General features: G+C 33.5%; 1 protein-coding gene across 5 annotated transcripts in view; it reads left to right on the top strand.

Annotated features, from left to right (window-relative positions):
• The first annotated feature begins 5,670 nt into the window (after positions 1-5,670).
• The window catches only part of LOC109147712, a 26,867-nt gene continuing 4,677 nt past the window's right edge, over positions 5,671-27,860 (top strand). For 3 of the 5 annotated variants that reach the window (XR_002048704.1, XR_002048705.1, XM_019295371.1), the window contains exons 1-12: positions 5,671-5,826; positions 5,968-6,313; positions 6,798-6,975; positions 7,060-7,109; positions 7,586-7,678; positions 7,764-7,852; positions 8,172-8,250; positions 8,370-8,452; positions 8,830-8,908; positions 8,996-9,713; positions 10,426-10,500; positions 10,602-11,138. Coding sequence is in view for 2 of the 5 variants with exons in the window: in XM_019295371.1 (XP_019150916.1) it covers positions 5,795-5,826; positions 5,968-6,313; positions 6,798-6,975; positions 7,060-7,109; positions 7,586-7,678; positions 7,764-7,852; positions 8,172-8,250; positions 8,370-8,452; positions 8,830-8,908; positions 8,996-9,713; positions 10,426-10,500; positions 10,602-11,138 (2,359 nt within the window). In the remaining 3 variants the exon portion in view is untranslated. Of the gene's footprint in view, positions 5,827-5,967; positions 6,314-6,797; positions 6,976-7,059; positions 7,110-7,585; positions 7,679-7,763; positions 7,853-8,171; positions 8,251-8,369; positions 8,453-8,829; positions 8,909-8,995; positions 9,714-10,425; positions 10,501-10,601; positions 11,188-11,326; positions 11,786-27,860 lie in introns of those variants that run through there. The other 2 variants (XR_002048701.1, XM_019295359.1) reach the window with 2 other exon arrangements.

The raw sequence follows: 27,860 nt of genomic DNA, 5'->3' as shown, positions 1-27,860 counted from the left end.
AAAAGACATAGAATCAGTGGCTAACGAAGCAGAACCAACATTAACAATAGGCAAACCTGTACCATTGCCGACTCGCAGAGTCTCCGGACCATCATAACTTGTCGCAGAAGTCATCAAAGAAGAATAAGGCGTTGCATGATTTGTAGCACCAGTGTCAGGGAACCACTGATGAGGACCGTTGGAATCACCATTATCACCAGAGACGGCCTGAAAACCCGGAGCCCCTGAATAACGCCGAAAACAGTTGGCTCCCGTGTGACCAAAACGGTCACAAATTTGACACGGATCATCATAACGCCAAACACAATTGGCTCCCGTGTGGCCGAAACCGTTACAAATTTGACACGGATCATCAACGTCACGTCGTTGACCGGACCGCTTCTGATACGATGTATCTTGGTTTGATGTCATCGGCTACTGCTACGAAGTGAGGAACATGGATGTTGGAAAAGAAAATCATGGCTAATTGATACCAGATGAGAATATAATTGTGTTGTATTTAATAATAATGTCTGAGGGTACATGGAGCGAATATATAGAGATGCTAGATAGAATCCTAGTTTAACACGAATAATATAGTCCTAGTCTAATATGGATAATAGAGTCCTAATAGTCCTAATATTTATTTACTCTTTCTCTGTAATTTATTTTGATTCATCGTATTTGAGTTAACCGACATTTTGATTCATCGTATTTGAGTTAACCGACATTCAAATTCTAATTATAACAACGACAACAGAGTTAACCGACATTCAAATTCTAATTATAACAACGACAACATAGGTTAGTAATGACTATGAATTGATAAAGAAATAATTAAATTGGTCTGGTCAAACAAAGGGCCCGTGTAACCACCTCATCGCTAGCAAAGGCCGAGCTCATGCGTGACAACATACTTTCAAACTTTGTTATATAATTATTACAACCGTTAAAGTGATTCAAAGAAATCCACAATTTCAGAAAGCATCTTTGACTCTGAAGGTAAAATAATTCATGAATCTAACACAGCATAACATATATCAAGTTTATACGTGTCACTTTTTGTAATTAATTTTTGTAACAACAAAAAATATGAAATTTTATTTAAAACTTCAATGGTAAATGTTTATTAAGAGAAATGTGGGGCAATAGTTAGGGACGGAGCCAGAAAATATGTTGAGGGAGGGGCAAAGAAGTAAGGATGGATTCAATGGCGGATTCAGAAAATTTTTTTAGTGAGGGAGAAAAATTAAAATAAAAGAGAAAGTTAAAAAAAAAAAAAAACTTAAAAAGTATAACAATAAATATTGTTGGATATAGCGAAAAATAAAACATATTAAAACTTTATAAAAATATTTATAACAAAATATTAAACATAATTAATTTGATAAAACAATTCGAATATAAAACACATTATAAATTACACATTCCATTATTAATATAAAGAAAGTTATATATATCATGCCAAAATTTAATTGTGTTAATAAAAAAAAGTGAAGAAAACTACGACATTGTCAATGCGAAGACTCAAACCCATTCCATTCCGAAACTCATACACATTAGCTACCACCTTGTCTATCACAGCTTCTATTTACATAATCTGTTTTATAATACTTATATGAATAATGTACTATATATACATATTATATACAATATAGGGTAGGGGTGGGGTGGGGTGAGGGGGGGGCAGCTGACCCCCCCTGCCCCCCTCTGGCTCCGTCTATGGCAATAGTTATTACATGACCATGGTCCACACAACTACGATCCAAAAATGACATTATTTTATTTAATTTTATGTTTTCGTGCATTCAGCTGTAATATACATTTTTATAATTCAAAATGTACATTATTTTAAAACACAATATATATTATATTACCCAGATGTTTTATTATTCTAACACATAATGTACATTATTTTAAAACATAATGTACAGTATTCTAACATATAATGTACATTATATTTACTCATAATATTCACGATAATATTTTTAAATTGTGATACACAGCTCTGTGTGGACCGCAATAATTTGTCAATGTTGGGAAATGGATAACCATTACCATTCCCTGTCCCTATTAATCAGTATATGATGTATCATCTATTTATTAGATACGTAGATTATTTATATAACTTAAAGTGGGTTGATAAATTTACCAGTAATTCATGAAAGTAAATAATTTTAATGTTTTAATTTCAGAGTGGTAAATATAGTGGTGGAGATATTTTCCAGATCAAAATTACTAAATTGTGAAATTCCATGAACCAAATGAGATCATAGCAAATCTTCATTACAAATATAGAGAATCGGTATATATGAAGATTTAGTTTATGAAATTTGAGAAAATTCTACGAAATAACTAATGTCTTTCAATAATTTGAGAATTTGAAGTGTAATGTTAATTTTTAGCTACATTTCAATGGCACGAAATTGTGTGTAAAACTCAATGGTTAATTAATTATTTAATACAAAATGATATAAATAAAAAATGACTAATTAAGTTGTCCCTCAATAATTTGAAATTTTAAAGTGCATTATAAATATTAACATGATTTGTTAATTGTGGACTAAAATTGTCATTTTACACATAATTAAAGGGAAAAATTTGTGTATGGTACGGTAATAATTTATTGACCGAGTCTACAATATAAGTATAATTAATAAACTAAAACCGCCATTTTCCCGAAAATAAATGAATGGCAAAAACTAGCCGTGAGACGGGTCAGTCAAGATGAAATATAATACTTATACTAGAAAATGTAATACTAAATAAGAATAAAGTATTTGTTGCTTATAAGGAAAAACGTAATACTTTTGAAGACAAATGTAATACTTTTAGTTCCCGGTCGGAATGAGCATCATTATCTGTGCCGGTTTTTATTGAAGTGATGTAGCTCGGGATGGTCATCCAGAATTCCTAGGTCGGGACCGGGCACAAGGCGTTACACGGAATTATAAGTCTACGTCTGCGCTCGGGTCAGATCGGAACCATACAAGGTCGAAAAGCGTTCCATAGTATGTACGGGGCGCATGCTGAGCAAGTATACGGTCATAAGTTCAGAGAATATTTCCCATCAAGTTGCACCAATGGTTATCATTAGGTGCACCAATGTGAAAGATAAATTACTTGTACTATTAAGTGTAAATAGTTACTCTTTAATTTTAAGTGAGTTTACTTGGACATTTTACTTACACACTTGCACCTGTTACTTGCACTTTTTAACATATGTTACTTGCACTTTAAAGTTTGAGTTATTTATAAAAATGCTATCACGTTTTTTTTTTAAAATTAGATATGATCCGTTAGGTCTTTCCAAATGGACAGCTTTGATTGATTCTTATTTATCTCCTGAGCACTCGTTCTCACCAAAGCATTGTCTTATACATCGAGCAACAATATAAAGTGCACCAAACGTTATTAATAGTTGCACCAAACTTTATCACTAAGTGCACTAATGTGAAGAAAGTTATCATTAAGTGTACCAATGTGAAAAGGTAAAATTACTTGCACTATTTAAGTGTAAATGGTTGCAATTTTAAGTGATTTTACTTGCATATGTTACTTGCACTTTTAACACATATTACTTGCATACAAAATTTGTATTGTTTACAAAAATGCCACTTCATATTTTTAAAAAAAATTACCTCTAACCCGTATTATTTTTTATTTATCTCCTAGCTCGTTCTCACAGAAGTTATATGTGTGTGTGTGTGTGTGTATGTGTGTGTGTGTGTGTGTGTGTGTGTGTGTGTGCGCGCGCGCGCGCGCGTGCGTGCATGTGTGTGTGAGAGAGAGAGAGAGAAATTTACAATCACTATTTATATAGTGTGCATTAGGAAAAACCTGCTCCTATGTAATAAATATACAATGTATCGACTCTTATGATATATACATTCAACAAAATGTCCTTCTAAATAAGTTGTCATGTAGAAAATTTCAATTTAGGTTAGTTGAGAAATTGATCAAAATAATCAAATGTGTATGAATTTAGTTGTCATGGATCAAATGTTTGAGAGGTACAATAGTTGAGAGAGAAAAAAATGGAGAAAACCTATACAATAATTAAGAATTGTAAGATTTGGAACCAAATAGGTTGAATAAAATTAATATTAAAAAAAAACAGAGAGAAAGAAACTCTTACTCTACTTGGCTGCCCACTTGACAGGCAACTATTTAGTAGTCCAAACCTTATTTGGATAGGTTACTATCTTATATTCTAATATCAAAATATAGAAGATCAAACCTATCTTTCAAAAAAAAAAAAAGGACTAATATGAGTTGAGAAAGAGAAATGAAGAAGCGGATTTGCTCGCTATTGAGAAGCTTAAAAGGGAACCTTATATATTCACATATGCTCGAAGTTACGCTTGTTGGATCGAAAAAATGAAAAATAGAGCTACAAGTCTCAATCGCAAACGGAGTGGATTGAACCGGGTAATTTCGTTAGAACCCTAAAAACCTTGTAGATTGTGTTTAACTTGCTATTGAGAAAGAAACCATTCAATTTGTGGTGATTTGTGCTCCCTTGATGCGGATGTATTACAATTGATTTTGTTAATTTTGCTAATCAATTAGTAGATAGCTTGACTAAGTCTCTTAGAGATCATAGAATTTGATATATTTGCAACAAGTTTGGTGTATACAATATATACACTCATCTTGAGTGAGAGTGTGAAAATAGAAACCCTAAACCTATTCCTAATACGAATGAGACTGATTCAATGTTTGTATAAATATATGCCTTCTGTACATTTCAGTTCATAAGAATATAATAAAATTACATGTTATCACTTATCACAACCGGATTGACAAAAAACACTTGATTTCTAATTTTTTGTGATTAGAAATATTTTTTTACATGTTTTTTTTTTTTTTTTTCTTTTTTTTTGCGATTCACTGACACGAATCGATAAGACATTGATTGTCACATTGCTTCTAACAACCATGATTACAATCTCAACAATTTATTTCATCTTTTAAGTTTTAAAATTTGATGCTTATTCACTTTTCACTAACCCTAGTATATAACTATTTCTTTTCCTATCTACCCCTTCCACTATTTGTATATTAATTCCTGACTATCTAACAATCTCTCAAGCTGTCAATGACCTTGTGGTCTAGTGGCATGGAGTGGCTCTCCCAAATAGGAAGTCATGCGTTTGTGCCCCAGTGGAGGCGGTATTGACTCTTTGTGTTTTAGAGAAAGAAGAAAATAGTTATGAACATATACTATATTGTAATAGAGTCAGTAGTACTTAAAAAAAAAAAAATCTCTCAAGCTCTTCCTTGAACTTTATCTTCCCTATCAATACAACTTTCACTATACTTATACAAGAATTAATATAATGTTAGATTTAATTTTTCTTGAAAAATGTCTCTTAGCTTATAATTGTGTAATAAAAAAAAATTTCCTTCCATTCCATGAGTGCTAGCTACTCTACCCCTTAATTTTTTTTTTTCCTATGTGACATTTGTAGAGTTCCTTGGTAAACCTATTCCAAGTTTCCAACACTAGTTAGTTATTATTGTTATTTTTATTGTAATCCTTTGGATAGTTTCAAAATACAATGAGTTTGTAGTAGAGGGAGTAGCAGCCCAATCTCAAAGGTCTGAAAAGTATGGGGGCGAAACTATGAATTTGGTGAAGTTATAAGGTGACATTATTTATGTGGGAGCCCCTCAAATCTCCAATCCCTAACTCCATTGCCTCCTTCTCTCCTTATTCAATCCCAAGTATTTTTCTCGAAATAAATCTAATATTTGCCAACACTCCTTAAACTCACTTGAAAAATTTTGACAAAGCCAAAATCCTCCTCGTATGGCCTTTCATGTAGCTTGCCCAATTACCTGGTACAGTAACACCTCTCCCTCTTTCATTTCATAATTTTTCCCTCTCCCTCTTTTCTCTCTCCCCAATTTTTTTTTCTCTCTCTCTAGCTATGCGCATTCTGTGGCATTTTTTCGCGCTGTTGAGTGTGTTTTTGTGCGCAGTCGGAAGATTTGCTACTGCCCGCTTGGGTTTGCGAGGGGGTTGCAGGGCGACAAGGGGAAAAATGAGTTCTTGGAGGAGGTGGGTAAGCTTGAGGAGTTTCTCAAGGACCCTTGGCTGCTTAGGGCTAGGGAGAATGCCACAATTCAGGTAAAGGTTCCCAAAGTCGTGGTTGCTCCTCCCCCTCCTCAGTCGCTAGCTGTCGGTGGTGATGCTGGCACGGATGCGGAGGAGGCGGCGGCGATGTTGTCGGCGCAGACCAAGCGGGCCGCGTTGCAGAAGAAGGCCGCGGCTGCGTCCTTGGTGGCTGAGGATTATGCTAGGCGTTTTGAGTCTGGGAATTTAGTGGTGGGTTTCTTCATTTTTTTTTTTTCTGAAAAGTGCAAGTGGCATTAATTATTATTATTATTATTATTATTTGAGGAATTTAATTGGTTGAATGTGAAATAGTGGGTTTTTTTTTGTTGGTCTGTTGTATATCGGGTTTGCTTGAAATGAAATCGATGGAAAGAGTGGAGTGTTGTTTCCATTTGGATATGCTGCTTACTGATCTTGAATTCTTGATGTTGGAATACAGGTTTATGCTGTTTTGACTTTCTTTTACTTTTGTTTTTATGTATTTATTTATGTTTTTTCATCTTTATATGTGATGCTTGAAAGAGCACAGTGTGTTGGTCCTAATTCTAAGAATTTCAATTGTCCTTTAGCTGCAATTTTTCTTAAAAGTCAAATTGGGGTGAAAAATACTGCTGGGAGAACAGCTGAGGCATGAACTAGTTATAATTCATATTTATCTCTTGTATTGACATAATCATAAATTTTCTTCCGGCAGGAGCCTGTGAAAGATACTGCTGGAGAAGAACTTACTCAATCAAATGCCAAAATAATGTGTAGACTATGCTTTCGCGGTGAAAATGATGGAAGTGAAAAGGCAAAGAAAATGTTGTCATGCAAAACTTGTGGCAAGAAGTATCACCGCAGCTGCTTGAGAACTTGGGCTCAACATAGAGGTTCTTCTAGAGCCCCCCTCAGGAATTTGACTTTTTGAACTGTATGTGTTTGGTAAATTTATTTTGCTTTATTTTTTTCCCCAGATCTTTTTCATTGGAGTTCCTGGACATGCCCATCGTGCCGGATTTGTGAGGTGAATGTTCTTCATGTTTCTTTTATTTAGGAAAGGCTATGCTTATGCTATGTGGATTCTTTAAGAGTAATATCTTCTTTAGGCTGTTAATAAGGGTAGTGATTTGGTGTAACATAGTAGGGATTGACCACCTTTCCAGGACTCATAGGTTCATGGCATATCTTTCTTTTGATTTGATAGGTAGGCAGGTAGCATTGTAATCCACCTTCAAACTACATTTTAGTATTCAAATCTGCAGAGCACCCAAGAAATATAAAACTAGACTGGCTGACTGATACATAGGAAGACATCTTTTGAAGAAATTAGTGCCTTCTGCCCATATTTCTTTGTTCTGGTAGATGGGAGAAAGAGAGGAAAAATGCCTATAAACTAGTGACTTAAAACACCCAATGGATGAGCTATGCGTTTCACACGATGTCTCCTTTGCCTCTTGCCTATATGTTTACACTGCTTTGACCATTCTCATTGTCTATTAGGCCTGTCGGCGATCTGGAGATCCAAATAAGTTCATGTTCTGCAAAAGATGTGATGCAGCATACCATTGCTACTGTATGCACCCTCCACACAAGGTGGATTTTTATTCCTTGCTTTTTTCTATTTTATATAATCCTAAGATGGAAAAGTTTTGTTTGTATAATTTATTTTTTGGTGCAGAATGTTAGCAGTGGACCTTATTTGTGCCCAAAGCACACAAGGTGTCACAGTTGTAATTCTTCTGTTCCAGGGAATGGTCTAAGTGTAAGGTATGTAGTTTTAAGCACTCTTTGGAGCTTTGTGAAAGATGATACGGTTTCTATTGGTTGAATCAATTTAGTATAACATCTTGTATAGAAACAGTTTCTTTTTGTGGTTTGGGGGATTACTTTTGTGTTTCATTGATTTGTTTAAGTTGTGAGTTAAGCCATTTTGTTGGACCAATTCCTAATTAAGACTGAAACTTTTGATGCATTATAATTTTAGAATTGTTATTATTTCATTTCTTTTTCCTGACAAACACAAAAGTTTTATTGCTCCCACCTTATGGTTAGTCTGAAAATTGATAATAGCCATGAAACGTTGCAGATGGTTTCTGGGGTACACTTGTTGTGATGCTTGTGGAAGATTGTTTGTGAAGGGCAACTATTGCCCTGTTTGTTTGAAGGTAGGATATCAGGATGATTCTATGGAATATTAATACAATTCTAAGAAAAAGTTGCTGATCCGACGTCTATATTTCATCTGAATTCAAAGTATAAGTTAATTGACTTGTTTGGATTGCAGGTTTATAGAGATTCTGAATCAACACCTATGGTTTGTTGTGATATTTGTCAGCGCTGGGTGCACTGCCAATGTGATGGCATTAGGTATACATTTTATCTTTTATCCTGAATCCTGATTAGTAATACTTTATACTAGTAATTTGCCCCTCCCAATTTTAAAAAACCCATATAGTAATAAGGTTGCCCCTACTAATTCATAATTATTGATCTGCTCTTACATCGACTTTATGATTGTTTTGTGTTGTGTAAACAAAAAAAAAAAAAAGAGTCAGAGAAGGGTTTTCTGAAATAATATCAAACATATAGTTTTGTGAGTCTCCAAAACATAAACTGATTAAACTCTGTACAGCATGTGAAACTAATTTTTATCTCCAGTTTCCCAAGATTTTCTTTTCTTTATTGGTTTGTGCATTGATATTTAATTCACGGTTGCTTTACCTTACTGGCAATTTTCCTTGCAGTGATGAGAAATATTTGCAGTTTCAAGTAGATGGAAATCTCCAGTATGCATGTCCAACTTGTCGTGGGGACTGTTATCAGGTGTGTTTCAACTTTCAAATATGACTGCTTTTTCGAAATAAGTTTTCCACTGCCATTACTGCAATATTTTTCTCCCGATGTTTCCAGGTTAGGAATCTCGAGGAAGCTGTCCAGGAGCTTTGGAGGAGGAAAGACGAAGCTGACAAGGATTTGATCGCAAGTTTGAGGGCAGCTGCTGGATTGCCCACTCAGGAAGAAATATTTTCGATTTCACCTTTCTCTGATGACGAGGACAGTCCTGTGATATCAAAGAACGAATATGGCCGTTCTTTGAAGTTCTCTCTCAAAGGTCTAGCTGAAAAATCCCCCAAGAAGAGCAAGGAATATGGGAAGAAATCTTCGAACAAGAAGTACAGTAAGAATAAAGGGCACCAGATATCTTCAACTGGTAAAGTAGAAGCACATCTGGGCTTCGAAGGGCATACCGATGGTCCATCCGGTGATATTATAACAAACGAAGAAACGAGGGCTTGCAGAAGTGGAGAGCGTGATTGTTTTTCTCCCGCTATTGCTGGTAGCTTGACGGAGGGGATATGTTCAGTTAATGAGGCGGGGGTTATAAAACACAAATTTATCGACGAGGTTACTGCTAACAATGGGAACAGGGCACCTAGAATGGTCCAAATAAAAGGCAACAAGCATCACAGTACAAGTGATGAAGACGTTGGAACTCATACAACGTCTAAGACCACTAAAGGAACAAAGCTTGTTATACATTTGGGTACATGGAATAAAAATCTAACCGGTTCTCCTAAGTCTGAGGCTTCAAGCTGTCAAAGAGAACAAAACTTGACTACTTCAAATGGTATGGCCTCTATGCTATATTCTTATGCTTTTGTGTGTGTGTGTGTGTGTATATATATATATATATATATATATATATATATATATATATATATATATATATATATAGAAGAAAGTTCAAAGGCGGCGGGGTTTCCCGTACGGTGGTGCGGCGGAATTTCAGAATACACCAACCGTGTTAACAACATGCACCAACAGTGTAAGAGAAACACACCACAATGAAATTCAAAAAAACACCAAAAAACACACAACAGATCCAAAAAAATACACCATATAACTCATCACCCCCAGTGGTGTATTTCTGAACACTGTATGGTGTTTTTACTCGCACCTAATGGTGTGCTTTTGGTGATGCGTACCTAATTTGTGTGTTTTTTTGTGGTGTATTTTCCTAACGTTGATGGTGTATATTTGTTGAACTATTGGTGACGCCGCACCGTAAGACGCCACACCTGAACCTTCCTCTCTCTCTCTCTCTCTCTCTCTCTCTCTCTCTCTCTATATATATATATATATATATATATATATATATATATATATATATTGTGGTAGAAAAATGAGATGAAAAAAATGTTTTAAATTCATTTTTTGCATCTGGAGTGTGGACAACTGATAATGGTTCAAAATGAAATTTCAAAAATAGATGGAGTGCTTGGTAATGCAGTTGTCCTTCTTGAATCCTTATATATTTATTTCCTCCGTGTGCTCAATAGGTAGTGAGGATTTGGGTCAACAGAAACTGAACGAGTACACGGAAAGGAAGGAAATTGTAGCCACCGGGGGAAAAGGTAATGATTCTCTATCAAGTCTCGTGATAATTCCATTTTAATTTTTGTTGGTCCATCTTTTAGGCTCGTTATTTTATTTTATGTCTCTATAATAAGCACAGGACATAGAGCAGATCAAACGCAAGGACAAAAAGTTAGGGGAAAAGAGGGTCACTTAATAAAGATCAAGAAACCTAGTCCAGAAACTGGAAACGGGTCATCTGCTTCCCCACTGAATGCATCTATAGTTGCGGGAAAAAGAAGCAACGAGGGTAGCGTGGCTGCTCCGAGGACTGTGATCCAGGTTCCCGGTAGTAGAGGCAACAAAGTGTCTTCAGCGAGACATGCCGGAGGCGAACCTGGTGTCACCGATGATTCGCGTGCTGATGACAGAAATAGCACGCCTCCAACTCATCCCGTGCAAAAGGACCCTAAACCACTGTTAAAACTTAAATTCAAGAATCCCTATCCGGATGGTCATAATGCGTGGGCTTCTACAGAAGACGAGAAGGGTGTGATCAAGGGTCAAAGGTCAAAACGAAAGAGACCATCACCCTTTGGGGAGAAATCCTCAGCTACTGCTGATCCGAGGTGGTACGAAGACAATTCGATGGATGAGATGATGGATGCTAATTGGATACTGCAGAAGTTGGGAAAAGATGCAATAGGAAAGCGAGTGGAAGTTCATCAGCAATCAGATAATACCTGGTAAGTTTTCTATCTTGAAAATAAAAATAAAATAGCGGGAGACTCTTGTGCCTGACTACATGTTTTTCTCTTTACGATATTTATTATCAAGTCTGGGTTTCATTGCACTTCCTCTCTTTCTCGGTTTCCTTTATCCCAGGCACAGAGGAAAAGTAACAGAATTCTTTGAAGGGACCTCAGTTGTTGCTGTTACCTTGGACGATGGGAAGACCCAGAACATAGAACTAGGAAAACAAGGAATTCGGTTTGTCCCTCAAAAGCAAATGCGATAATTTTGTATTGGATCGGATGTTACTTGTATATTGGAGGATTTCAGGGTTTTAGGGTGGTTCAGTTGCAGCTCTCCAAGAAGACAGACAGGTCTATTTCCTTTGGTCTCACAAACTTCTCCATCTTGTTGAGGTCATTGACCATCATTTCTATGTTGCTTCCAGTTTCTAGTTTTCTTATGTAGATGTTTCAAAAAAAAGAATGTTTTCTTATGTAGTGAAGTTCAGAATGCATGTTTTGGGCACTCTTTTTAGATGCTTAAACTCTAGTTGGGACTGTAAATTTGGTTAGCAATGACTAATGAGAGCCGCTGCAATACTCCAATTGATATAGTATGTAGTTATAATTTAAAGCTTGGATGGACATTTATTTTAAATGTGCTAAATATTAACTCTAAATTTGATAAATATTTTACATTATTTAATTAGTGAAACTTACATGAAAATTTAATTGTGACTATATATATATATATATATATATATATGTTCAAATGAGGACACCCTTACCATAAATAAAGGTATTTATGATAATCTATATGGATTTTTAAGGGGGAATCGCACTTTTGGTCCCTCAATTAATGTCAATTTTGCAATGTCATCCCTAATTCCCGATTTGGACATAATTGGTCCCTCAATTATTCGTCCACTAAGCAGTTTTGGTCCTTCTGTGACTATGGCCGTTTGACACCGTTTAAATCAAGGGTAAGGGTGGAATTTCACACATCATTGGTTTTACTTAATCATTCTCAGCCCGTTCCTCCGCCATTCTCAGCCATTTCCGCCACCACACATGAAGAACCCTAACCTCCGCCATTGACACCTTTCCACCACTTCAAATAGAATACGCTATTAAGGACGCCATCCGCAATGACTAGTAGGAGAATTAATGGGTTAAACAGCACTCCTACTTGTAAGTTTTCAACCCTAATTTTTTTTTAATTCTAACTGCTTGTTTGTTTTGTTGTTCGCACATTTAACTGGCAATGTATTTTGTCTTACTATTGATGTTAACATGTGCATTTTGTTGTGTTCTATGTTAATGTTTGGTGGGGACCAAGGAAACACATGTACTGTAATAGAAAAAGCGAAAAAGGGGAAAGCATATGGGGACCATTTTTACTTGCCTGGAATTGAATATATGTATTTTGTGTTAGTTTCCCAAAGTGCATCTAAAAGTGCCTACATTTATTCTGTGTTGTTGGGACCTATGAAGTAGACCATTTTCACTGCAATTAATTGTTTTACTGCATTGTATAGATGTTGGTGAAGAATCCTCTGTCTTTAGCATAAAACTCCATATTGGTGGGGATTTAGTATGGCATCCAACTGTTGGTTATAGGGATGGTGGAGTTGAGTTCTTTGACCATTTCAACTGTGATGAGGGCAGTATACTAGATTTAAGGAGAATGGTGAAACAATTGAGGTATGCTGATAAAAAGGTGCAATTTTGAGCTCTGGTTAAGGTTAAGGGTAAGGGTAGGAAGAAGCCAACAAAAACTGATCTTAAGCCTCTACTGAATGATGCAGACATAGTTAGTTTAGTTGAAGAGGTTCCACCCAACAAGGAGGTAGAAATATTTGTTGAACATTTATTTGATGACCAATGGGATTACGAGGTAGACATATCTAGAGAATTGGGAGATGATTGCCTACTCTATGATGGAATAAACCAGAGTTCTGAAAATGAGGATGAGGTTGAAGGTGAAGATCAAGGTGAGGAAGACCCTAATCTTATGGACACTGGGGCTAGTTCTAAGCAGGTCAATCCTGCTGTTGGACTGGAAGGGGGTGAAGTACAAGAAGTAGAGTGCCAATTGTCTGAAGAGGTGTTTAAGAGTTTAGAGAATTCTGAAGATTCTGATGGGGGAAACAGTGGTGTACAGAATGTTTTTGAAGAAAGGAACTTGAAAAAAGAAGGCTTTAAGTTTGAGATTGGAATGATTTTCAAAACATCAGATGAGTTTAAATGGGCTGTTAAATATTATGAGGCAACTAGGAGAAAAGATATCCACTTTAAAAAGAATGAAAGCAGTAGAGTGAGGGTTGTGTGTAGACACAATGACATATGCAACTGGACAATTTTTGCCTCAAGAAGCAATCCAAAAAGTCCATTTCAGGTTAAAACATACATTCCAGAACACACATGTGGGGATCAAGATGAAAATAGAACTGTGAAATCTGGTTTTCTAGCCAAAATGTACAAGGATGAAATTAAACTTAATACAGAATGGGGTAGAATACAGTTTCAAGAACATGTGAAGGCAAATTTGAAATGTCAGGTCAGTAAACACCAGGCATATAGGGCTAAACAAAAGGCTCTTAAGCAACTGGAAGGTGATGTTTCAGAACAATTCAACTTACTCAATGATTACTGTGAGGAATTGAAAAGAAGCAATCCGGGAACTTCTGTGAAGATGAAACTTGATAGTGAGTTTACTGTCAATGGAAGACCTAGGTTTCTGAGACTCTATATTTGCTTTGCAGCCTGCAAAGAAGGGTTCTTGAGAGGATGTAGACCTTTCTTTGGGTTAGATGGTTGTCATCTTAAGGGTTGCCAGAAGGGAGGGCAACTTTTGAGTGCTGTAGGTGTTGATGGAGATAACAGCTTGTTCCCTATAGCATTTGCCATTGTTGAAGGGGAATTGAACGACAGTTGGTTATGGTTCTTGAAACGATTGGACAGTGATCTTAATATTTCAAGTAACCCTCATGCTTGGACATTGATTTCAGACAAGCAAAAGGGATTGATACCTGCTGTTGAAGAATTGTTTCCGGGAATGGAGCATAGATTCTGTGTTAGGCACATGCATGCTAACTTTGTAAAGGATGGTTTCAGTGGGAATGTACTCAAGCAGAAACTGTGGGCAGTGTGTAAAGCAACAACAGAAGCAGAATATAAGCGGCAAATGGAGGAGTTAAAGGAGATAAATGCTAAGGCTGCTGATTGGTTAGCTGCAAGAGATGCTAAACATTATTGTAGGGCATATTTTAGTACATTTCCTAAGACAGATTTGCTACTTAACAATTTGTGTGAATCATGGAATAGCACTATCCTAAATTTCAGAGATAAACCAATCTTAACTTTGTGTGAGAAGTTAAGAATATATCTTATGACTAGGATGCAAAAAAATAGAGAAAGACTAAAAAAATCATCCGATGAAGATTTGTCCAAAGATATGCAAATTGATAGAAGAGGAAAAGGATAGGGCATGCAGGTACAATACTTATAAGTCTGCTGAAAACATGTACCAAGTAGATGATGAGAATTTTAAGGTCTTCAAGGTGAGTTTACTCCAGAAACAGTGCAGCTGTAGAAGGTGGGATCTCACAGGCATCCCTTGTAGTCATGCAATTGCAGCTATAAGAAAACAAAGGGAAAGACCAGAAGACTATGTACACAATTGCTATACAGTGGACTCTTATTTCAGAGCATATGAGCCAGCAATACTACCAATCTCATCTTCTGAGTTGTGGCCCAAAACCAATCTTCCAGCTCCACTCCCCCCAAAATATAAGACACAACCTGGGAGGCCTAAAAAAAAGAGAAAGATCAGCCCTTTTGAAGAAACCAAGAAGGACAGCCTTGCACAAAGAACAAGGAAAGTTGGAGAAGTCAAAAGGTGCAGGGTTTGTGGTCAAAAAGGACATAATGAAGCAACTTGCAAAGGAAACAATCCACCACAGGTATTAGTTGGACCTGCATTGTTTTGTAAATAAAACTGCCTTGTTTTTTAATGTTATTGATTTGTAGGTACATGAGATGGATGAGGTGGTAGTTGGACAGGGTGATGTACACATTCAAGGCCAGTTTGAGGATATCCCAGTTGAGACACAAGTGCCAACTTTTGTACTTGATGAGATGGTAAGTTAATGACCACCATCAGCATTTAATACTTTTAGTTTGACAGTCAGTTGAATTTACCCTTGTTTGTTATGGAATTGCAGGAGGTAATGACATCTCAACCATCACAATTAGTTCAGAGCCAAGTCCCTCCACTGTCCCACTTTATTTCTTCACAACAGCCAAGTGGAAGTGCTACTCCAACTGTCATCACAAGAGCAGGGAAAAAATTTGTAACAGCCTCAAGCCTGCAACAAGCTAATGCAGTCCAGAGAGAGGCAAGAAAAAAAAAAGCTACTCAAATGAAGAAACAAAACTGAATGTGAACTTTGGTGTATTTTTGTAGTAATATGAAACTATGAAACTTTTGATGCATTTTGGTCTATTTTGGTCTATTTTGGTAGAAGTGGTTACTTATGTAATCTTTGATCTTTTGGTAAACTTTGATCTTTTGTAAACTTTGATCTTTTGATCTGATAGGGTGGTTCAATTTAACATGTTAATGAATTGCTTTTGTCTACTCTTTGGCAGTTTATTTTGTTGTATACTTTGGCCTTTAGTCAGTAGATTTAGTTCAGTCGGGCCTTAACAATTGGTTGCCAATTAGGCACTTTCCCAGTAGACACTTTTTACTACTTTGGTGTGCAGTTTTCCAGTTTGTATTTAAGAATTAGACAGTGGCTTTGGGTCTTAACAATTGGTTACAATCCCTTGCCATTCAAATATACTTAATATTCATCTCAATATAAAAATATACTTGCCATTCAACTAAAAAAAAGTTTCATTTCCTTACATAAAACTGCTTAGCATTAAACTCAACCAAATCTGGAATTGAACCTCAAAACAATTCTTACATAGTACCACTAATTTCTAAATACTACTTCAACTGGAAAAGCTTGGGACTTTGTTCACTAGTTTCCATCCCAATTCCCACACAAACAAGGGCAACTGCAATACCAAGTGCAAACCCATAAAAAAATAAAAATTTAGACTCCAACTTCATCTTCTTCATCGCACCATTTTCTTTTTCAATAAGTGTTTGTAACTCTTGGATTTCCATCTCCTTCTTATCCAACCTTTTCAATAGCCCTCTAATGACTCTGGAAACACGCTCGGAGACATCGTTGTCAATCCACTCAAAATACCAACAATTGTCGTTGCCCTGATGGGAAGTGTAACAAACAAACACAAATTAACTGAAATTTTGTAACTTTTCTGGTCGGTATTTAATTATAATGGTTTTGTAAACTTACTCCATAATGTGGACAAGCTCTATATCTCTTCCCTGGATTCGCAGTACTCCATGACATCTTTACCGGAGCAACCTCGCCGCACCAACATCACACTTCTGGCATCCATTGTGTTGACCCGATAGTGCTTGAAGACATTGCGGATGGCGTCCTTAATAGCGTATTCTATTCGAAGTGGTGGAAAGGTGTCAATGGCGGAGGTTAGGGTTCTTCATGTGTGGTGGCGGAAATGGCTGAGAATGGCGGAGGAACGGGCTGAGAATGATTAAGTAAAACCAATGATGTGTGAAATTCCACCCTTACCCTTGATTTAAACGGTGTCAAACGGCCATAGTCACAGAAGGACCAAAACTGCTTAGTGGACGAATAATTGAGGGACCAATTATGTCCAAATTGGGAATTAGGGATGACATTGCAGAATTGACATTAATTGAGGGACCAAAAGTGCGATTCCTCCGATTTTTAATTGTAAATATTATATTTTCGGTAAGTTAGGCATATTTTTAGGGATGAATTTAAGATAACTTTGAATTCTTTTATTATTTGTCATTGGAGCAATGCCACGTTGAAACAATATCTCATTTCTCAGCGCCGTTGACAGTTGCCAACTCTTCGCTATCTCCATTGCCATGCCGGAGGCCGACCACCCCATGTCAGAGCAAATTTCTGAGTCGTGGTTCACCACCAATCCGGCGTTCACCATTGAGCCGTTGCAGACGGAGCCCGGCTTGTTGGGAAACTCTTTGTCGTTGAAATATGTCTGCGGTCATAGATCGCCGCCATTGCAGAACTTTTGCGTGAAGTCATTCTCTCTCTTCGTCTTCGTCTTCTGCTTATTTCGTCCAAATTAAAAGACGATGACTAAATTTGAAAAAGAGTTAATTCCAGCAATGGTCCTCTGACTATTGTGATTTTCTAAAATTGGTCATTGTCTTTTAATTGGGACGAAATAGAACCTTGACTATCAGATTTGTTCCAACATTGGTCCTTCCATTAACTATCCGTTTGTTAGAGGTTAGTGAAGGGGCTAAAATAGACATTTCCTGTAATTGCTTTCTTCTCCACTTGCGCTGGGCACCACGGTCTGGTTGAATATGAAGGGATTGTGTTCCTGCTTAATCCCAAGTACACCAAGGCGGTTTATGAGTGCAATTTGGTTCTGGAGATTAATCCCAAGTACACCAAGCTGCTTTTGAAGAGGGCCATTTGTTATGAGGCTCTCAGTCACCTTGATTTGGCAGGAGAGTTTTGGAGATGGAGAAGAATAATTTTATGGCTGCGGAGATTGCGGAGAGGGTGAAGGCCACGATTAATCAGAACGGCGGCGCAGTGACATTCCAAGGGCCTTGATTTGGCACTCAGAGATGCCAGGAGAGTTCTGGAGATGGAGAAGAATAATTTCATGGCGGCAAATATTGCAGAGAGGGTGAAGGCCACGATTGAGCAGAACAGCGGCACAACTGACATTCTGGGGGCCTTGATTTGGCTCTCAGAGATGCCAGGAAAGTTCTGGAGGTGGAGAAGAGTAATTTCATGGTGGCGGAGATTGCGGAGAGGGTGAAGGCCACGATTGATCAGAATGGCGGCACAATTGATGACATTCCGGTGGATTTGATTCCTGTGCCGGAGTACGTAGAGCCGCTATTCTGTCCTCCAATTCATTCAAGGTCGCGGCGGCAGCAAAAAACAAGGCGTTGGTGGGGAAGAAAAAGAAAGGACAGAAGAAGAAGAAGAAAGGTAAAGCTGAAGAAGAAGAATAATAATAATAAGATGATGATGATGATGATGATGATGATGAAAATGGCAAAGGAAACAACCCGCAAGAGATTGTCCCTTCATATCCAAGTGTTAATGATATCTGGAAAAGAAATTAAATTTGGAGTTTTTTGTCCTTTAGTAGAATGGATAATTAGATTGATGATATCTATGTTGACAATAAACTTACAAACTCAAGCTTTGTAAAATCACAAAGTTGAAGCACCAAATCTTCTCTGGTGGCTGCTCAAACTAAGCCAAAAATATAAACTTGTAATAAATCTGCAATTTTGCAAGACAACAAACGATAGAGTTTAGTAGTTTACCCAACATCAGCAGATTGGTTCTCCGCCACTTCCACTGATCTTGTTTCTGCTTCACCTTTTGCTTCTCTATTAAACGCTTCAAAATGCTCTGCACAGTAGTAAGCTACTTTGGCTACGGCAGCCATTGCTCACACAGTAGTCACCATCACATTCATGGGGATGTTTGGGTATTTTGATTAATTTGGCGTATAAAAGGAGAATTATACACTTAGCATGTTAAATGACTACTTTACCCCTTAATTTAACTTCCACTTAACCTTCATTTGACAGAAGGACCAACATTGGAAAGAATTCGAAAGTCAAGTGTCTAAATTGTCCAAATTAAAAGTCGAGGACTAATTGTGAAAAAGAGTAAATACCACCTATGGTCCCTCGAGTTTGGTGGCATCGCCATCAATGGTCCCTAACTTCCGTAATTACCATCTGTCATCCTCCGAGTTGTCAAAAGTTACCTTCTAGCGTCCTTCCGTTACTTCCTCCCGTCTCAGCCGTCAAAATGGAGGGTAATATTGTCATTTGACTTATACAAAAAGAGTTAATACCAGCCAAGGTCCCTCGAGTTTAGTGGTTTGACCATCTTTAGTCCCAAGTTTCCATATTTCATTATTTTCCTTCTGTCATATTCTCTTCTTCAAATGTATTTTTTATTATTATTATTATTTATAGTTATTATTAAATTCTTATTATTATTACTATTATTTAAAGTTATTATTGTTATTATTAAATTATTATTATTATTATTGTTATTGTTATTATTATATTATTAGCATTAAATTATTATTATTATTATTATTATTATTATTATTATTATTATTGTTACTATTATTATTATTATAATATTCATATTCATATTATTATTATTATTATTATTATTATTATTATTATTATTATTATTATTATTATTATTATTATTATTGGTGGTTTGGCCATCTTTAGTCCCAAACTTGGCTAAACAATATTAAAGAAAGTTGGTGGTTTCTCAACTTCCAACTCGAACTCCCTCTTCTCCTATACAATATTAAAGAAAATTTACAAATGTATAGGGGTCGTTTACTTCATTTATCTGTTTTTCCATTTCCAATTTTTCATTTCTCCATTTCTCCAGTTTTCTTTCTCCATTTTTCCAGTTTTCCTTCTCCATTTTTTCAGTTTTCCATTTTTCCAATCCTCCAGATTTTTATTTCTCTAATTTTCTGATTTTATTAAATACACTCATCCTATATAGCATTTGCACATTTCTACAACAACAACAATAATAATAATAATTTAATAATTTAATAATAATAATAACAATAAATAATAGTAATAATAATAAGAATTTAATAATAATAATAATAATAACAATAACAATAACAATAACAATAATAATAATAATAATAATAATAATAATAATAATAATAATAATAATAATAATAATAATAATAGCATTTGTACATTTCTACAACAACAAAAACAACAACAACAACAACAACAACAACAATAACAATAACAATAATAATAGTAATAATAATTTAAAAAAATAATAATAACAATAAATAATAATAATAATAATACTAATAATAATAATAATAATAATTTAATAATAACAATAACAATAATAATAATAATATGAATATGAATATGAATATTATAATAATAATAATAATAATAATAATAATAATAATAATAATAATAATAATAATAATTTAATTCTAATAATATAATAATAACAATAACAATAATAATAATAATTTAATAATAACAATAATAACTTTAAATAATAGTAATAATAATATGAATTTAATAATAACTATAAATAATAGTAATAATAATACATTTGAAGAAGAGAATATGAAAGAAGGAAAATAATGGAATATGGAAACTTGGGACTAAAGATGGCCAAACCACCAAACTCGAGGGACCTTGGCTGGTATTAACTCTTTTCGTATAAATCAAATGACAATATTATCCTCCATTTTGACGGCTGAGACGGGAGGAAGTAACGGAAGGACGCTAGAAGGTAACTTTTGACAACTCGGAGGATGACGGATGGTAATTACGGAAGTTAGGGACCATTGATGGCGATGCCACCAAACTCGAGGGACCATAGGTGGTATTTACTCTTGTGAAAAATCAACATAGTCAGAGGACCATTGCTGGAATTAACTCATTTGAAAAATCACAATAGTCGGAGAACCATTGCTGTAATTAACTCTTTCTAAAATCAAGTATAACATCCTAATCAAATTCTACTCGAAATTAAATCCTATGTATAGTCTAGATTATGTCCTTATTAATTATGATCCCATTAATCCAATCATATATTTTTGAATCAATCACATCCACTCAAATCTTTGCATTCAATAGATAGGATTTGTCCTAATATCCTCATTTTAGATGTGTTCTCATGTGAACAAAGGCCTAATTCCAAGATCATGTGCGAATGACTCCCCAGTTCCGATTTCGATTTGTTAAAATCAGGTTCCAGTTCAGAGAGATGTTGTAACTTTTTTTGAAAAACAAAACCACACTCTATTAAATCACCATAACGTCAATACATAAAGCTAGGAGCCGGTATCAAACCAAAACCGGCTACCCAAAACAGCATTAGTGTTTCTAGCTAAAAGATGAGCAACATGATTAGCAGAACGCTTTATAAACTTTAGGCTCACATTTTGAAATAAAGAGACAAGGAAGAAATATCTTTAAGAATTAAACCATAAGGCAACCGATTTTTCTAATGGATCTGAACAATGAGTTGTTGAGCACACTGCACCCCATCAAAATTTTGCTGCTTTAGCCAACTAAGAGCTTCCCGAACCGCCAAAGCCTCCACTTCCCGTGGCAACCTCGATCCCCTCGTTACCCACCGCTCCTGCCGCCACCAACTGCCCCTCATCGCCCCGTAGTAACCAGCTCAAACCCATTTGATTCACATTCTGATTCAAGGCAGCATCTACATTCAACTTCACCATGCCATGCATTGGAAATTGCCATCTTGCCACCTCCAAACTCTTGCTACACCTATCTCCAGTACTTGTATTCCCAACTGCCCGCCAGTCATGCAAGTAAGCCAAAGCTACCCGCACAACCTCCCTAGGCGTACTCCCCCACCCCATCCCATACACGTCTATTACGAGCTCCCCAAATCCCACAGCAAACAACCACAAAATGAGACAACTCCCCTTTACTAAGCTGTTGCACAACCCCAATAAGCCAGCCCCAAAAATCATCATCCCCAACCTCATTCCAGTCCCAACCATAACCAGCCCACACCCTCTTAGCAAACTCACAATGCCAGAAAATATGTGCCATTGATTCTCCCTCATCCCCACAGAAAACACAAGTAGTATCATCTAGCACGTGTTTAGACCGTAACGCTACCTTTGTTGGGAAAACATTTGAACATAAGCTCCAGAAAAAACATTTGATTTTAGGTGGGATTAGAGGTGACCATGGTTCGGTTCCAATTCCGAACTGGCGGTTCACGGTTCTACCAAATTGCAAACCGGAACCGAAACATTTGCCTTTAAAAAAAAAATTGTATGCTTTGTTGCACACAATTATACTGGAACAAAAGAAACAAAGTGGAAGCATATCTGAATTCAATGGCTTGATGAAGTATGGTGAAGACTTTGTAAAATGCACCGTTGATTGCATATCTTAATTCAATTCGATCTCTACGTTTAGCTAGATTTCCATTTTCCATATTTCTGTTCGAGAAAGCTTGAGAATTGAAGCTCATATTAGGGGAGTGAGGGGAGAATGACCACCTTTTTCTCTTCTCTGTTGCCGCCGGCAAGTAGACATCGAGATTTGGGAAAAACCTTGATATTAAAGTCGAAGAACAAGGGCGTTTGGTAGTAGGTTTATGACCCAGATTCTCCATTTATCTCCATTATAGCCGGAGAAAATGAGGGATTGAAGGCGAAGAAAATTTTCATTTTGATGGTTGAGGAACATGACCGTTTGTTGTGATCCCCACGAAATTGGCTCCAAAAAGCCTTTAGAATTACAGATCTGGTCGCCTTCTCCACAAGGCGACCGGACTGGCCGCTTTTTCACCGGTGAAGACGACCGGTCGTCTTCTCCGGTGGAAAAGCCACCAGAAGTTGATTTTAATGGTGGTGGTCAAAGGTGGTCAACGTGATTTTATTACTGGTAATTTGTTGGTTACCCGTAAATCGAACTTATTTGACTCATTTTGACAACTTTAAGTATTTAATTATTCTTTTTTTAAAGTTCAAGAGCTTAATTGCCCTTTTAGCTAAAATTTAAGAGTCTATTTAACTATTCTCTCAAATAGGAATAATCTATATATATATAAAAGTAAAATCCTCCTAGCCAAGTTTTCCCTCCAAAACTTAGGGCCATTTTTGTAATATCAAATATTTAGACAAATATGGCATTTCAATAATATTAAAGATTTTACCTTTCTTGAGATCTCTTACCATTTTATAATTTCAATACTAAACCCTTTTGATCTCATCCATTGTGTATAAATACACCTTATATGACCATACACAACCCCAACTAAGGTTAATTATTTCATTGATTTTTGCTAATCATCCTGTGATCTTCCACAGTTGAGGTTGATACGTGATTTGCACGGGTGAGGTTTTCATTATCTTAGTTTCTTTTATTTTTTATTCTTTTGGGTTTTGTTTTGTTTTTATTTTTTTGTATTTTCTGATTTTTAAAGAACAAAAGTGGTTCGTAAGAAAAAATGTTGATATATATATATATATATATATATATATATATATATATATATATATATATATATATATATATATATATATATATATATATATATATATATATATATATATATATTTGGGTCTATTTTTGTGGAGAAGATACGGATCTAGAAAGATTGATCGGGAAGCAATAGACTTCTAATCATCCTGTGATCTTCCACAGTTGAGGTTGATACGTGATTTGCATTGGTGAGGTTTTCATCATCTTAGTTTCCTTTTTTTTTTCTTCTTTTTGGGTTTTGTTTTGTTTTTATTTTTTTGTATTTTATGGTTTTTAAACAACAAAAGTGGTTCATAAGAAAAAATGTTGATATCTTTTTTTTTTTGTCTATTTTTGTGGAGAAGATACGGATCTAGAAAGATTGATCGGGAAGCAATAGAGTTCCTTGCTCATCAAGATGATAAAGTTTTGTGATCGAGGGACGAATTATGTGTATATGTAAATAGATATAGACTTACAGAGGGTAGCATACTAAGAATACAATAAAAACCAAAATGAAATTAAAAGCATTTTTTAGTTGTCAATATAAAAGCGTTGAACTTTGTTTCGATTCAATTTCTCCGTCTTGAAAGTGTACATTTTTTGTAATAAGAGAGTAGTTTGTCTCTCCCTTCAACACGTTTTTCTTGCCATTTAATTTTTTTTTTTTTTAGGAAAAAAATGATTAAGTACTGTGGTTTTTTTTTTTTCAATAGAGTATTATTTTGATTTTATTCTTCATCTGACATTCCTTGATATAAAATCACTTTACTAATGTAAAATAATGTTATTGACTTACCATGTTTGCTTCGATATGCTAAGCCATTTAAAATTTAATACGGAGTAAAATTTATAATTGTAATACTTCCGTAATAATATTGAATAAATATTAATCATATGTTTAGATTTAATAATATATTATATTAAAATAATTATATATTAATTTAATATAGTGATGGTTAATACGGGTAAACCATATATAAGTAATATTGTACCTTAAGAATATTATACCTTAATTATAAAAATTCTACCTAATAATTTTAGTATTAAATGTCATACAATAATTACCATAAACAATGTTTAATAATTGCCAAATTCTATTATGCAATAAAAATTACTATTATAAAATCTTTTGTAATATGAACACATTATTTTTAATTATTTCGATTTAATAATATTATATCTTATGTATAAAAATTTAAATAATACTTTTAGTACTATTGAATATTGATTGACTAACAATTATTTTAATTATTAAGGCAATTAATAGATATTTTGATTTAAAAAGTTTTCAAATATATGAATTATACATAGTAGCATGGAATCAATTAGTAAGACAATTATATTAGGTAATCTAATAAATAATTTACTTTTTAAATTATATCCCCTCTTTAATAAATTATACTTACCTTAATAATTAATTATTAATATTATTACCTAATAATTATATATTGTTACCTTTTTTAGTGTAATTATTATGATAATTTATATACATATATATTTTTATACTTAATGTATAATATTATTGGCATGAAATAAATTATACTTACCTTAATATATAATTAATTTTTAATATAATTACCTTATTTTTATTAAAGGTAATTATTCTGATAATTTTTCTTTCATTATTTTGTGTGATTATTATGGTAATGTATTTAAATTTTGGAAGAGATTATTACAAATATTATAATTAATATAAGTAATATAATTAATGGAATTATTATGATAATTGCCACAATATTTGATAATTATAATTAATATAATTAAAGAAATTGAGAAATATAAGATTTCTTCCCTAGAAATATTTGTGACAATTTCATTAAATTACAATTAATAAAATATAAAATATAATTAAAGAAATGAAATTATTAAATTAACAAAACATGAATATTTCTAATCATTATTCCAAAAGACTGAACCCCAACCCTAAGGGCCCCCCACACCCCGGCCCGACAGAACACATACACTTATGCACTATAATAATCATGCAAAATTTAAATGCAACTTTTTAAATTATAAATCTATCAATATAAATTATAGTTAATGAAATTATATTATAGAACTTTTCTATATACATATTAATAAATATTATGTGTATATACAATGAATTATATTATACAATCATATAAGAAAATGCGTCGGATTAGAGTTTAAATTTATTCATACAAAATTTAGAATTTACATTTTTTTTTATAAAACTAATCAAATGTTAATGTTAACAATAATAATAAGAATTTTAAAATCAGAATTATAAATTAAGTATTAGGGTAATAATTAATCTATATATATTATATATTATATTATATTATATTATATTATATTATATTGTTATTATTATTATTATTATTATTATTATTATTATATAAAAACAAAATCATCCCTTTTCAAAAAAAAAAAAAAAAAAACAACAACAACAACAAAATCATCCTATTTCATTTTTTCACCCAAACTTTTGTAGTAAAGCTTATTTGGTAAGTAAATGTCAAATGGAAATTAAATAAAATTTATTAATTGATAATATTGCATAATTGGTAACATTATGTATGGTATTATATTCTATAATATAATAATATAATTGATAATATTATTGTTCAAGTATAATAAAAATCCTATGTAGTAATGTAATAATAATATAATAAAATTAAAATTAAAATTAAAATAATAACAATAACAATAACAATAACAATAACAATAACAATAACAATAACAATAACAATAATAATAATAATAATAATAATAATAATAATAATAATAATAATAATAATAATAATAATAATAATAATAATAATAATAATAATAATAACAACAACAACAACAAATGTAATAATCCAAACAAAACTATATACAAAATAAATTTAAAATTTAAAAAAAAAAAAAAAAAAAAAAAGGAAGAAGACAAAGGGCTCCCCTTTGTAAATGATGTGGGATCATTTTGAATTTTGATTCCACATTGGAAATGTTTTGAAAGATGAGCTCTTAAAGTCCTCTATATAAGAGGGGCATTTACAAACATATAATTGCTTGCCCATCAATATGGGCAAGTATTGAGAAGTCCAAAGACTTTTTATTTTTTTTATTTTTTTTTATTTTTATTTTAGTACTATTAACCTGACAAATTATGTTGTGGATATGTGTCCACCTTGCAATGTAGACACATTTCAAAAATTGTTAATAATTATTAATATATAGTTCAAAAATTATGAACATATAGTTCTATAATTATGAACATAGTGTTGTGAACATAATTATGAACATATAGTTATGTAATTATGAATATAGAGATTCAATAATTGTGAATATGAAGTTAAAAATTATGCATATATATCTTTATAATTATGAACATATAGTTCAGTAACTATGAACATAGAGTTCTGTAATTATAAATATAGAGTTAAATACGTACTTATGAATATGAAGTTCAAAAATTATGAATATATATCTTTATAATAATGAACATATAGTTTAGTAATTATAAACATAGAACTATGTCCACCTTGCAAGGTGGACACGGTTCCACAACATAACTATTCGATTGACCCTGTAACATGTAAACTTTCTCAACTTATTGAAGCCCTACGTATCAAAAGGCTCTTATTTAAGAAACCTTATCTTAATGGCTTCTTATTTTAGTTTTTTTTTTTAAAAAAAAAATTATTAGGGGGTTTGAGAAAGATTAACCCAAAATGTATATGAGTTGTTTTAGTTTTTAGCAGTTTGGAGCAAATTGCTAAGTTATTAAATAATATTTTTGGTGTTTTGATTAAATATAAAATGTTAACAGACGAATTTGTTAAAATTTTGACGAATTTGCCAAATAATCAAATTACAACAACAACAACAACAACAATAATAATAATAATAATAATAATAATAATAATAATAATAATAATAATAATAATAATAATAATTTTAATAATCCAAAAAAAAACTATATACAAAATAAAATTAAAATTAACCAAAAAAGAAAAAAAAAAAAAAAACAAAGGCGAGCCACCGGCTCCCTTTGTAAATGATGTGGGATCATTTTGATCCCACATTTACAATGTTTGAAAAGAGAGAGCTCCTCTATATAAGAGGAGCAATGAGACTCTTATAAACATAATTGGGGTTGTGGAAGATTAACCCAAAATGTATGTGTTGTATTAGTTTTTAGCAGTTTGGAGCAAATTGTTGTGTTATTATATAATATATTTTGGTGTTTTGATTAAAGTTAAAATGTTAAAATGACGAATTTATTATAATTTTGACGAATTTATAAATAATCAAATTACAAATAATAATAATAATAATAATAATAATAATAATAATAATAATAATAATAATAATAATAATAATAATAATAATAATAATAATAATAATAATAATAATAATAATAATAATAATAATAATCCAAACAAAACGATATACAAAATTAAATTAAATTTAAAATTAAAAATAATAAGAAGAAGACAAAAGGGAGCTTCGGGCTCCATTTGTAAATAATGCTGGATCATTTTGATCCCACATTGAAAAT

Source organism: Ipomoea nil, unplaced genomic scaffold, assembly GCF_001879475.1.
Source record: "Ipomoea nil cultivar Tokyo-kokei standard unplaced genomic scaffold, Asagao_1.1 scaffold0268, whole genome shotgun sequence".
Classification (NCBI taxonomy): domain Eukaryota; kingdom Viridiplantae; phylum Streptophyta; class Magnoliopsida; order Solanales; family Convolvulaceae; genus Ipomoea; species Ipomoea nil.
The sequence above is the reverse complement of the archived record's forward strand: the minus strand, read 5'-3'. Positions and strand labels throughout refer to the sequence as shown.